Here is a 13,327-nt window from a genome sequence, read left to right as displayed (position 1 = left end):
TATATAGCCATTACCCCAAATTAACAGGCATGTTTCACTAGTCTTTCACTGCGTTTTTGTGTGAACTTTGTTTTTACAGTACCCTGTACGGTATTTTTTTAAATATTTTTTCAGTTATCCAGGTTAACCATTTGAAGGTGGTTAATTTGTGTGCCTGTCTTTATGCTTCCCATCTTTGTTATAATTGTCCTAGTTAATATTTTGATAATTTTAGTGCTGAAACAAGAAGGACACAGCCAGATAGTTATCTACCTTCCCAGGTAATCAGTACTTGAACAATATGGTACAATCTTTTTAGAGAAAGTTTTAACTTTACAGTCAGTTATTATATCTTTTTGATTTTATATTAAGTAACAACGTAATTCCTACAACGACTAGGAAGAAAATCATAATTTGTTGCTATCTAGGATACCGAGTATTTGGAGAATGCCTGTTTGGACAGCGAGGAGATAACGTGCCCCTATAAAAGGATAGAAAATGCGTACCCAAGGTATTGTTTTACCTATCTTATTTTTAAAAAAACCTTAAAAAAGCTTTCACACCTATTTGCAGACATGTGTATTGTTTTAACATTTTCTTCCTAATCTAAGGGAAAATAGTATAAGATTATTTTTGGTTTTTTTAAAGCCTGAAAACGATGGTCTCCAAAAAGTTTGTCCCTGTGTCCGCTCTACTTGCAACAGCTATAAGAATTTCCGTTTATCCTGGTAGAAAAAATGTAATTCAAAAAAAAACATTAGCTTGCTCGAATCTAAATATTATACTTATTTAAAAAGTGCTTTCACTGCACTGAAAAGTGAGATTAATATCAGCAATACTTTTGTTCCATTAAATATTGATTAAAAAGCCATAAAGAATATATATAAAATTGGTAAATATAAGTATGTCTTATACGGTGATATTAATTTAGGTATCTGGATACGATAGTGAGCCGTGTATCTGACGAGATTGCGTGTGAAAAACAATGCACATTCCAACGCGACTTTGTTTGCAGATCATTCTCGTTCTACTCATCAGGTAAACTATTAATAGTTCAACCCAGAAAGAGTTCATTATACCAGTCCCAAAGTTTTATAATAATGTTTTCTTATTCGTTGGCTTAAGAACTTTGGGGACTTTAGTAAATTTTGATTTTTTGAAGCATTAAGTTTAAATTTTTCAACAACTAATCTTAATTTATCTAAGGGGTAAATTTGTGTATCATTTTGGGAGATGTACATCAATTTATCCCGCGACCGTGGCTCAACACGTAGCGCATCCGCTCGTCGTCGGGAAGGTGATAGGTTCGAATCTCGGTCCGACACCGCGTCATAACTAAAGACGTTAAAAATGGTTCCTACTGCTGCTATGTCAGGTGCGCGACATAAATAGTTAGAGTAGGGGGAATGCCTTGGCCCAAAACAGGCGCAACTCACTACCATGCACAGTTAGGACTTCACAGACAAAGGTCGTGCAATCAAAGGGTTGGTTGTCTGATGGCAAATGGACGCTTTACACCGCAATCATAGGGCATAGGGCTGACAACCCTATCCCATATCCATAAGCCACATTGTTACAGAAACACTGACGAATTGTCAGCGGCCTATGCTCCCCCCTGTGGAGTGAAAAGGGCTTGTTACTGTTTTTTTTTACATCAATTTATCGGCTATTGTCTTATCGCCTTAGATCCTTGAGTTCAACCTGTGATTGTAGCGTAACACGTAGCGCATTTTTCGTTGGCGAGAAGGTCACAGGTTCGAATCTCAATCCCAACACCGCTTGTGTTGGTGTGTGACATAAATAGTTAGAGATGTCATGGTCCAAAACACCATATTAACCAAGCACAGTTTAAACACCCCTCCCCATCAGAAAAAATAAAAAGCTCGAACGCTTTTTCAGTATTATCCAGTCTCTGTTTTTAGACGAGACAAAAAAAATAATTTTTCTATAAAGTTTGATTAATTATCATTTTAAACAAGAACAACTACATACATAGACGTCCAAGCTTTTTTTTAGGGGGGGGGGTAAATAATTTCGTTTCAAAATCGTTTGGGGGGGGGGGGGTAATCGCCCCATTACCCCCCCCCCCCCTTGGACGTCTATGACTAAATACACACTTAATTCGTAAAAACTTGCGTTAGGAATATTTTTACCTTTTTTTGTCTTAGGATAAATAGTGAATTATATAGTAGCTAACTAGCCTCTAGCTAAATTGTATAGTTTTTATAGTTACGAATATCGGATAGGAGACACCCCTCAGAATTTTTAAATCTTTTTTTACTGATTTTCCATTTTTGCTAAACATCAAGACTAGCACCTTTCGAAGAATCTCGAAATTTGTCTTTTTTTTCATGATTCAAGGGAGGGAGAATTTAGTCCTTTTTTGATCAAAGGGTTTTTACCGAATAATTTGATCAGTGATTTAGTACAAAAAAGGATCATTTTTCATTCGAAAATTAATCAAAATTACACCAAACAACATTAAGCAATAAGTATCTTAAGAAGCGAGGCTTCTCATCGAATATGTTGTTTGTTGGTCTGTATTGTACATGATACGCTTCTGAGAACTCATGCAATACTGTTGGAGAAACAAGGCATATCATAGAAAAGGGAAATATTCTTTATATTCCTACTTTTAATTCAGGGTTCTTATGGGATAAGATAATGGACGGTGAATTAATGTATATTCCAAATGTAATGATGATGAACAATATCATACCTTCTGTGGAATAAAAATATTGGTTGAAACGTTTGAACATTGCTATTCAATGTACCAAAAATTTTAACTTAATAAGAGTACCCAAGGTTTTTAAGCTAATTAATGATAAGGAAATGTTAGGAAAACTTTGGGTATCAGTGAAAAAAACGTCAAATGTTTCTGCCCTGTAGAAAAAAATTTAGGAAAAGGACATACCTACTTGTATTTGTTTTAGCTAGTCAATGCTTTATATCTGGAGATGATAAATACAGTGCGGGCGAAAGTGCTCTTCAATCAAGGTAATTATTTGTATCACCCAATCGTGAATTTTGAAAAACCAAAGTGTCATAAAAAAACATTTAATGTATTTTAGAGGTTAATAAACCCTTCCTCCCGGCTATTTATACATAGTATTAAAACTAGTCCTGGAAACTATGCACTTTCAGAAACTTTATAAAAATATTGGAGAAAGCCCAATCTGTCCCGATTTTGTATCACTTTTAAAAGTGCGATTCCAGTTACGTCATATACGTTTCGGGAAAGAAAAAGGGAAGGGGGGGGAAGAAAATCTCTTCAAAAGAGATGGGAGAAAAGGGAAGAGATTTTCTTCCCCCCCTTCCCTTTTTATATGACGTCACAGGAATAGCACTTTTCAAAAGTGATACAAAATCGGGACAGATTGGGCTTTCTCTCACTTAAATGTTATATCATATCAATATAAAACAGTATCTTATTTGTATCTACCTATTTTTCTATTTTAGACCTGGAACCGATTATTTCCAGAGACTTTGTGGCACCGGTTTTACATCAGAGGTAAGAAAAAAACGCAAACTGTGTTTTTTTACGGTTTTTATTTCAATTGTTTTTCTTTATCTATCAACTATATCAAAAGATATATTAGGATTGCTTAATCTTTTTACTTAGGGGTAAAGAGTTATTTTTAATTGTTTCGTCTTTATTTTTGCTTTTCATTTACATATAATTTTATATAATCATGATTGAAAATATTTTTTTTCATTTTAGTCGACAATAGATGACAACATAATACCAGATTCTATAACAGCTGGACAGAGTGTCAGTGCTCAGGTAAATAGATGACAACATAATACCAGATTCTATAACAGCTGGACAGAGTGTCAGTGCTCAGGTAAATAGATGACAACATAATACCAGATTCTATAACAGCTGGACAGAGTGTCAGTGCTCAGGTAAATAGATGATAACATAATACCAGATTCTATAACAGCTGGACAGAGTGTCAGTGCTCAGGTAAATAGATGACAACATAATACCAGATTCTATAACAGCTGGACAGAGTGTCAGTGCTCAGGTAAATAGATGACAACATAATACCAGATTCTATAACAGCTGGACAGAGTGTCAGTGCTCAGGTAAATAGATGACAACATAATACCAGATTCTATAATAGCTGGACAGAGTGTCAGTGCTCAGGTAAATAGATGATAACATAATACCAGATTCTATAACAGCTGGACAGAGTGTCAGTGCTCAGGTAAATAGATGATAACATAATACCAGATTCTATAACAGCTGGACAGAGTGTCAGTGCTCAGGTAAATAGATGACAACATAATACCAGATTCTATAACAGCTGGACAGAGTGTCAGTGCTCAGGTAAATAGATGATAACATAATACCAGATTCTATAACAGCTGGACAGAGTGTCAGTGCTCAGGTTAACAAATTCTTTGCAATTATTAAAGATAGACTTTGCAATTATTTTGAAAAAGATGTAAGTTTTTATAAGGAAACAGTTTCTTTAAACATAGAGCGGAAAGATAATTTATATTTTAATATTGGCTATTTAACTAAAGGTCTAGGGGGTCATAAGGAAAGGGAGGGAAGTTCCATGTCAGATTTCCCTGGACAGCTGTAAGAAGCTCAACTCTTAAAGAGAACCATATGCTAAAGTTGTGCTAAACATTGTACCAAATGCTGCTTTGACAGTTGTATTACATTGATATAGTGATACACAGAAAATAATAAGATTAGTCAAATAATATTTTTTTGTTGTGTTTTTAGGATCGTCAATGCACATTTGGAAGTGTCCAATATGAGAAAACTACTGGTTATGAATTAATAAGGTATTTTATCTAATTATCTTTGAATCAAATTAGAGGAGTTCAGAAGGGGGTTGTATCCCCTCCACTGGCAAAATTAAGGATAGTGGATGCACCCATCCAGCTGTCCACCCATCTACACCCCCCTTTACTAGGGTCTACACTACATACCTACCACCCTTATAACAGCCAAGAGGGGTGCTACCGTTTAGTTTAAAATGTCAAATGTCCCTTTTTGCTTTAAGCAAGTTGATTATGAAGGGGTCACACCTGGTTTAGAGGTTTATCTACCCCCCGCCCCCCCCCCCCCAACCATGACGATAATGTAACACCTCTTTGGTTAAATGTATTACACCCCCCCCCCTAGATTTTGAGTTAAGTTGGTTGTCAAAATGTTTGTGTGCGGTTTGCGAAAACTTCTGACAAACCCCTGTACATGTCACTAAATATCATTATCTAATTGATTATATTTATCCATCTAGTAATCTATCTATCTGTCTAGAGCTAAGCCCTACCGGCTGTTTAGCAGGAGAGAGGGAGGAATAACAACAGAGTGTGCTACAAGATGTCAAGATGATTCTAGGTAAAGTGTCTTTTTTTTTGCAGTATTTACTATTTCAAACAACAGCGCCGGTTTTTTTTACGATTTTTGCCATTCCCAAGGTTTTGATGGGTGGAAGGAGTTGTTTTATTAAGTTGAATCTGAATTACTTTTATTTAGGCAATTAAATCTACTAAATATCATGTAAAATATAATGTTTTGTACATCCAACCGGTTTTTGTCCAGATAAATATTAATTGGATTCTGTTTTTATATTAATTTTTTGGATATTAATTTATCCGGCCCCAATAATGGGTTAAAGTTTGGCTGTTGGTTTGTCCTAGTAATTTTGGCATGTTTTACCTATTTTTATCCGGATTTTTTTTTATTATTATTGAGACTATTCAGGAACCATGTTCATAAAGATGATGATTTTCATGATGATTATTTGTATTTAGATGTTCTGGATTCAACATGGATTATAACAGGAATGAATGTCAAGCTGTTACTGAAAATTCAGAAGATAATCTTTTTAATCTTCGACCAAGGAATAAATCTTTATCAATTAGTTTTTTGTTTTCTTTTAAAATATTAAAATTATTTTCTATTTCTCTATCTCTCTTAATTTTCTCTCTCTTTCTATCTCTATCAGTTTTAACTCTTTTTCTTTTTTTTCTTTCACAAAATAATTCATAAAGTTTTTTTTTCCTATAGTACTGGTGTGGCATTTTTTGAGGCAATTTGTTTGAGAGGGCGTGGCTGTGGAACTACGTGGACTTTTGAACGACAGATTGATAAAGAACTCCGCGGATTTGTTAGGTAACTTTCTTCTTCGATGATGGACTGGTGGACGGTGATACGAACGTACGGACAAAAGAATCTTGAATTATAGAGTATATTTCCCTATGAAGAAAATCATAAACAAACATTTAACATAAATTAAAAATAAACAGTTTTTGATGTATTTCTCTTTGTAGGGTTGAAGTACCATCCCCTTTAAATATATCTAAACCTTACATGGATATATAAGAGCTTCACTGTATAGGAGAAGTTTATCGGCCCAGCAGTTCAAGATCCTTCGCTATACACAGAAAGATATCCTGTTGCTTTATTTACAGGATATATTAAGGAAAAAACATAGGCTAGCTTATAAAATGTACAGGATTTAAACCATTGTAGTTTCGATATTTAAATAAGAAATTAGACAGTTCTAACAAACAAGTAAGGCATTTTGTAGTAATTACAATAGAAAGTAAATTAAACTTTTTTAGGGACATTCGAAGAGATGTTAGCAAGACAGAGTGTGAAGATTTTTGTCTCACTGAATCCAGGTTTAATTGCAGGTGAATATTTTTATTCTAATAAATCCAGGTTCATTTGCAGGTGAATATTTTTAATTTTAATATATCCAGGTTCATTTGCAGGTGAATATTTTTATTCTACGGAATCAAGTCCAATTTTAATGAGAATATTTTAAGTAGCGAAGCTACTCCATTACTTGAAATGTCTGTCTGTCTGTTCGTCTTTATATCTGAAACGCAAATTTCTCATCAGTATACTACAGTCAATAAGCTTTCTTCGTTGGTCTGTTTGTATTGGTTTTTTTTTACTATGAGCATGAATTATACAACTCACTTGGTCCGTCAGTCCGTCGGTAATTACATAAACAATAAAGCATACATGCAAAATTATTATTTACTCGGCTGCTATAAGAGATAGAAAGCTGACATTTCTTGTAAAGAATATCATAACTATTAAACATATATCCTGTAATTTTATTTATCCGTTTGTCTGTTGGTCCAGCCTACACTAAAAATAATGAAATGTGCTGTCAAAATCAGCACAATTCAATGTGCCTCATTCTAAATTTATCAATAGCAGTATCAGTTTATAATTCTATCTTGTAATATGTTTAAGAAAGTTAAGATATACTGCATTATATATATTAGCATGGACAAGAATAGATATAATTTATTATTTAAAATTTATTATTACGAAAACGGGAAAAGGGCTGGGGGGGGGGGGGGGGTCTTTGCTCGTCAGTCACTTTAAAGGATTATACCGAGTTTATTTATGTCGATCATTATTTCGCACATTATTACAGCTAGCAAACCTGACTTACTAATAATAGTAGGCTAAATATAAAAATATCTACATCTAATTTTTTTCCCAAAAATTTTATAAACGTTAATCTTTGGTCCCTAGAATTAAACTTGTAATTTAAATTCTTCCTTTGTTGAAAGTGAAGTTTAAATTCACAAAATCGCAATGCAGATTTCAAATCAAAATTTAAAACATGTTGGGTATTGGTTATAAGAGGGAGAGAGGGTACAATGAATCTTCCACCAATAAAATATTTTTGCAATCTCTCTACTGCCTCTATCACTTTTCATGAACATCTTAGTAGTTTTAAAAGATTAGCCTACTTCGCCACTATTTGATATAATCGTCCCTGTTTATTTGTTGCAAAGCCACTTTATAATTCATTGCCTGTCAGTCAGTCCGTCAGTCCGTAACGCTAAGGGCCCGGGGTAATGTCATTAAAGATAGACAATTGAAATTTCTTTTGAAGTTTCTTATGGTTTATGCGCATCTAGTCTATACTTTGTTTTGTGCATCAGTCTGTCGGTCATGCTTTTAAAGAAATAAACCTTTTTTTTAAAAAAAGGTTTCGTGTTTTTTATAGATTTTTCTTTGCATTTTAACTCTCTTTTTTTCGTTTGTTTTTAAAACTGAACAAAATCAATTTGTCCCTTTGTCCATTCCTTGATTTTTTAATGGATGTTTTGATCCTTGTTTTAACTATATCTAATTTTTAGGTCTGCTAACTATGATCATTTGAAGAGAGAGTGCTTTCTAAGCGAAGAGGACAGGTTTGTTTTAAATTCATAAGCTGTAGAGTAGCTTCGCTAATAAAATATAGGAATAAGGTATAACCAACAAGCGAAATAAATCTGAACTAATATTTGGGGGTTAGATGTAAAGGTCGTGTGTTGACCCACAACTACAGCTGAAAACACGTATAGGTTTCATGATTTTTTTCGAATCAATTTCGTTGTCGGTATAAGCTGAATAAAATAGAAGTTTTAAAATACCTAGAAAATTTTGTGAAATTTTAGTCCCATGGAAATAATACATAATTAAAAATTAAATTTATCTTTTTTTATGATTTTTTAGCTTATTATTAATGGTTTAAAACAAATAAATCAAAATTTCCTTTTTTTAAAAAAACAAATAGTGGGATGTATGTATATGTGACTTATTGTTAGGTCCACATTTTTCTGTACATCTTTTAGGCCATGTTAAGCAAATAAAAATTGACATGGAAACATTTGTATAGTATGTAATATTCCCTGAAAGACAAAAGTAAATGAACAATGTTAATTAAATTGGAAAACTAGTCAGGATATAATAAATAGATAATTGTCTATGTGACATACGGACAGACAAACTTAATCAAAGAATAGATGCGCTGCTGTATTAATATATCATCTTTCTGCTCTAGAAATTAGAACCATTTAAAATATTATAAAATGATTAAGACTGTGTAAAGTTCAATTTTTACACTTTCATTTTCTTTTATAATTGAGTAATGATGCAATTTAGAAAAGTAAACTAAAAAGAACAAATTAGTCCCATAGTAGCGAAGATATTTTTAAAAATGCTTTATTTAGATTTGTAGTGAGGTGTTTATTTTACCTAATATGCTGTATTGTTTTGAACTAGAGGCTACGCCCCAAGCATATGGGGGCTATGTATTTGGAGGAGTAAAGAGGAGCTAGAAAATTACTTTAAACCATACCAACTTGAAATCTATAAATTTAGCACAAAACCACTACATGACATATGTAAAGCTTGCCTAAAATCGAGAACCGAATTGGTTCAGTAGGTACTGAGATCTTAAGCTTCAGACAAAAAACTTACTTACTAAAGAAAAAATTTGATTTATTCGGCTGCTATCATAGATAGACAGCTGATTTTTATGTTTGAATCTTATTTAAAGCTTTACTTAAAAAGGGCAAAATTGTTCCAAGAACCGTTTTAATATCTTAAATGACACACAATTGAATTTAGATTTAGTCAGCCGGATAGTTTGGTTACACGGCAAGGAGTGGACTATCTGGAAAATCAATGCCAGTCAAGTAAGTTTATAAGCGCGGCATTTGCACAAATGGTTGCGTGATTTTTATGCCTTTTTGGAAAAAAGACATCTAATGTTCGGTTCTCCCAACAATTAAAAAAAATAATTAATGCTTTCTCGTCATTATTCAAATGTCAACAGTTGTATACTTCTGATTGTCAAGCAGTTGACATCAATCAAGAGTAGGAGAAATACCTTGACCCCTAAACAGGCATAACCCATTGTCTTGTTGCCATTTGGGACTTTCATGCAAGGGTTATTCAATAAAATAATTTCTATATAAACTTTTAATTTAGCTAAATACATAATATGAACTTCAAAATAAAAAGTGGACATCCAAATTTAAAATACCAGATATAATGAGAAAGGTGTAAAATCCTATTTCATGATTTTATGCTTAAAATCGAGGTAAATTCTCTATGTTTGTCCTCTCCCAAAATATTTTTTTGTCTAGGACAATCCAACTGTGACTACACTCCACATACAAGAGACCAATACTTGATTTATGTGGACAAAACTGTCGAGGCTTTCAGCAGTGCCATGTGCAAGCAAGCATGTTCTAGAGTAAGTATTCCATGAAAGATTCTCATATAAAAGTAATAGGCTGTCTGTTTCTTTCTGTCTTTAGTGAAGTATTTCGCTAACCGTTGAATAGATATAATTTTTCTTTACAATGATGCTTTTTATTGAAGGTTGAAAATTAACAAAGATTAAGAAAGTGCCCCCCAAAAAAATACCCTTATCCCACACTTTTCATTAAACCCAATCTTCCCCCATACCCTCAAGTGGCACTAGGCCTCTAGGGCGTAGCCGCCAGTAGGTTATAACAACAAGGAACAAATTGAAGTAATAAGTTACAAAATGTATTAACTTAAAAGAAAAATATCCCGCCCCCCCCCCCCTTAATTTCTGAACTATAGTTAATGTATTTTTAAATACTTTTAGGAAAGAGATTTTAACTGTAGATCTTACTCCTATTTGGACTCTATTAGAGGAACAGGGGACCCAAAATGTTATTTGAGTAGTAACACAGAGAAATCTTCTGAAGGTAACTTTATTAGATAGATATAGGCTTTATTTTTGTTGATGAAGAGAATGATAGATGAAATTATGGATAATTAGATAGAAAATTTTATAGTTAGATTGATAAATAATAGATGGATAAATTTATGAAACAATTGTTATACATATATAATTGACAAATTGATTGCTGATAGATTGATTGGCCAATTGTTGGATAAATTGATGGATAGATTGATGGATAGATTAATCGGTAGATTTATGGATAGATTGGTGGATATATTGATAGATAGATTGAAGGATATATTGATGAAGAGAGAGAAAAGCAAGTTGAATTTTATTTATATAAATGAGAGAACCTAATAGAGAGCACTATTATAGACCAATAGAAAGATTTAAATACAGACAGAAGCTATCAGCTATCACTAATAAGTAGAGTAGTTTTGCTTATACAAAATATTTTTACAGGCAATGCGTTCCAGCTGTCTAATGGAGCTTTGTACGCAGAGAAGGAGTGTGGCCGCCAGGGGAGACCAGCGGTTGATCAATTCAACCAGGTAGTAGAATCAAATACACAGGTAGACACATTATAGGTTGATCAATTCAACCAGATAGTAGATACAAATACACAGGTAGACACATTATGGGTTGATAAATTCAACCAGTAATAGAATCTAATACACAGGTAGACACATTATAGATTGATCAATTCAACCAGGTAGTAGAATCAAATACAGTGGTAGACACATCATAGGTTGATAAATTCAACCAGGTAGTAGATACAAATACACAGGTAGACACATTATAGGTTGATAAATTCAACCAGGTAGTAGAATCTAATACACAGGTAGACACATTATAGGTTGATAAATTCAACCAGGTAGTAGAATCTAATACACAGGTTGACACATTATAGGTTGATCAATTCAACCAGGTAGAAGAATCTAATACACAGGTTGACACATTATAGGTTGATCAATTCATCAACCAGGTAGTATAATAAAATATACGGGTATACACATTATAGGTTGTTAGGAGGTATACCTATTGTTTTAGGAAATTGTTTTTTCTAAATATTATAAATGTGATTCTTTAGTTTGTAAAAAAGCTGTCTAATCTGTGATGCTTTCTCTATTTCAGTTTACCAGTCCTGGAAGCAATATTCAGCTGTTGCCAGGAACTCAGTTGTTGCCACAGCTGTTGCCCAACGACAATGATAATGATGTTGACTATGATGTCAGCAGCCGGGGTGGCAATCCTGCCAACTGCAGGTATGGCTTTGTTGGTACCTTTTCTTGACTGGAAAATGAAAGGGTGACGAGGTTTAGTTTTTTAGAAAATGACGCAATTTGTTTTAAGGATTCTTGTATCTTTCATATAAAATCACTTTTCCTAATGTGGGCATTAATCCTCTGAACCTTTGGTGATGATATTTGAACCTTTAAAACAAGCATTCTACAATATATTTCCTTGTATTTAATGTTTGCTGTCTTTACGCTTTTAAAAAGTTTTTATTTACATAAATAAAAAAAAAATTAATACTTTTTAGAGCTGATGGTCTCTCAACAACATATGAGAAGTTAGTTGATTATACGTACTCTAGAGGCACAAGACAAGAAATTGATACTTCACTAGGTAGGGGTGAGATTTTTGATGAATTTTTACTTATAATTACTAAAACGGTAGGTGGTCATTTTAGTTTAATTTTTTGCCATCATATGAAGTTCGAGATGTATGGATTAAGTACCATTTTGTATACCTACAGGTTTTTTTTTACAGATATTTACATACACGGGTGGATGTTTTATATTACCTTTTGGGGGTTGGTTTTTTAACCATTTTATGACCTCCCCCGTCTTCCTTGAAGGCTAAGGACGATGCCTAAACCGGTAAGTGGCCATTTAAATTTCACTACATGATTTAAATTAAATTTCGCTGACAAGTTGTACTAAACAATAGCACGATACTAAACTATGTAAAGGTGAGTTATAATAATGAATTACATATGAGAGTGGATATTTTAGTTTCCTGTTAAGTAACTAGAGGTTGCTTGTAGCATATTTTTGTTGAAATATATTCCACTACGGGTAAATAATTATAGAGTGGTACTTCACATTTTGACAGGTCTAAACAAACATACAAAAATCATCAATCTAAAGGTAAGTGGCCCTTTTTTGAAGATTATTCAAGTAATTTTAGTTGCTAGTCAAAATTTGTTATTAAAACTTCACTTACAGAGGTTTAAATGTGAATGACACGTGGATATTGTGTGAGGTTCTCCAACACCCTGATAAATTGTTTTTCTCAGCTGGATACCCCACCTTCTTTCCCTTATGACTTTATCCCCTAATTCACCAAAGAGAAACATATTGTCCAATATCTGAGGACTATATTAGCAACCGAAATAGGCGACCAAACTTCCCCTGTCACAATATCCAAGTATTCTATATCCCTTACTGACCCAAAGTAAAAATGTGTAGCGGGACAAAGTGTCTCAAAAATCAACCATGTAACGTCATAAAAATAAGGGAGATGAGAGGAGAGGTGGGAAAGAAAGTCCTTAAAAAAAAATTTATAATCCCTCATTTTTATGACGTCACATGGCTGATTTTTTAGACACTTTGTTCCTCTACGTAAAATGTTAGACATATTTTTGTATTTATCTTAGATATCGGAATAGCAACTGAGTGTCTCAATCAGTGCAATTCAGATGGAGACAGGAAAATTATTCAATTAAACAAAATTAGTTTTCATGAAAACTGATGCCTTTTTGTAATCAATGAAATATTACTGTCTTTTCGTGTATAGTTTTGAGTTTAATTTAGACAGACACACTTATATCCCAGGGAGTAAGGGAGGGGACAATG

At 33.3% G+C, this 13,327-nt stretch overlaps 1 protein-coding gene across 3 annotated transcripts in view; it reads left to right on the top strand.

The window, feature by feature from the left end:
- The window catches only part of LOC145306587 (uncharacterized), an 86,391-nt gene that overhangs the window by 48,273 nt on the left and 24,791 nt on the right, over positions 1–13,327 (top strand). The window contains exons 17-35 of one of the 3 annotated variants that reach the window (XM_080148790.1): positions 215–260; positions 408–490; positions 911–1,017; positions 2,913–2,976; positions 3,439–3,490; positions 3,701–3,763; positions 4,721–4,782; positions 5,261–5,341; positions 5,758–5,847; positions 6,014–6,118; positions 6,571–6,642; positions 8,119–8,172; positions 9,374–9,441; positions 9,895–10,004; positions 10,386–10,488; positions 10,929–11,017; positions 11,601–11,731; positions 12,010–12,101; positions 13,129–13,180. In XM_080148790.1, coding sequence (XP_080004916.1) covers positions 215–260; positions 408–490; positions 911–1,017; positions 2,913–2,976; positions 3,439–3,490; positions 3,701–3,763; positions 4,721–4,782; positions 5,261–5,341; positions 5,758–5,847; positions 6,014–6,118; positions 6,571–6,642; positions 8,119–8,172; positions 9,374–9,441; positions 9,895–10,004; positions 10,386–10,488; positions 10,929–11,017; positions 11,601–11,731; positions 12,010–12,101; positions 13,129–13,180 — 1,524 coding nt within the window. Of the gene's footprint in view, positions 1–214; positions 261–407; positions 491–910; positions 1,018–2,912; positions 2,977–3,438; positions 3,491–3,700; positions 3,764–4,720; positions 4,783–5,260; positions 5,342–5,757; positions 5,848–6,013; positions 6,119–6,570; positions 6,643–8,118; positions 8,173–9,373; positions 9,442–9,894; positions 10,005–10,385; positions 10,489–10,928; positions 11,039–11,600; positions 11,732–12,009; positions 12,102–13,128; positions 13,181–13,327 lie in introns of all 3 variants that reach the window. The other 2 variants (XM_080148789.1, XM_080148788.1) reach the window with 2 other exon arrangements.

This window comes from Acartia tonsa, chromosome 14 (assembly GCF_053477335.1).
Source record: "Acartia tonsa isolate MP-2025a chromosome 14, ASM5347733v1, whole genome shotgun sequence".
Lineage (NCBI taxonomy): Eukaryota > Metazoa > Arthropoda > Copepoda > Calanoida > Acartiidae > Acartia > Acartia tonsa.
This window is presented reverse-complemented; position numbering and strand designations above follow the sequence as displayed.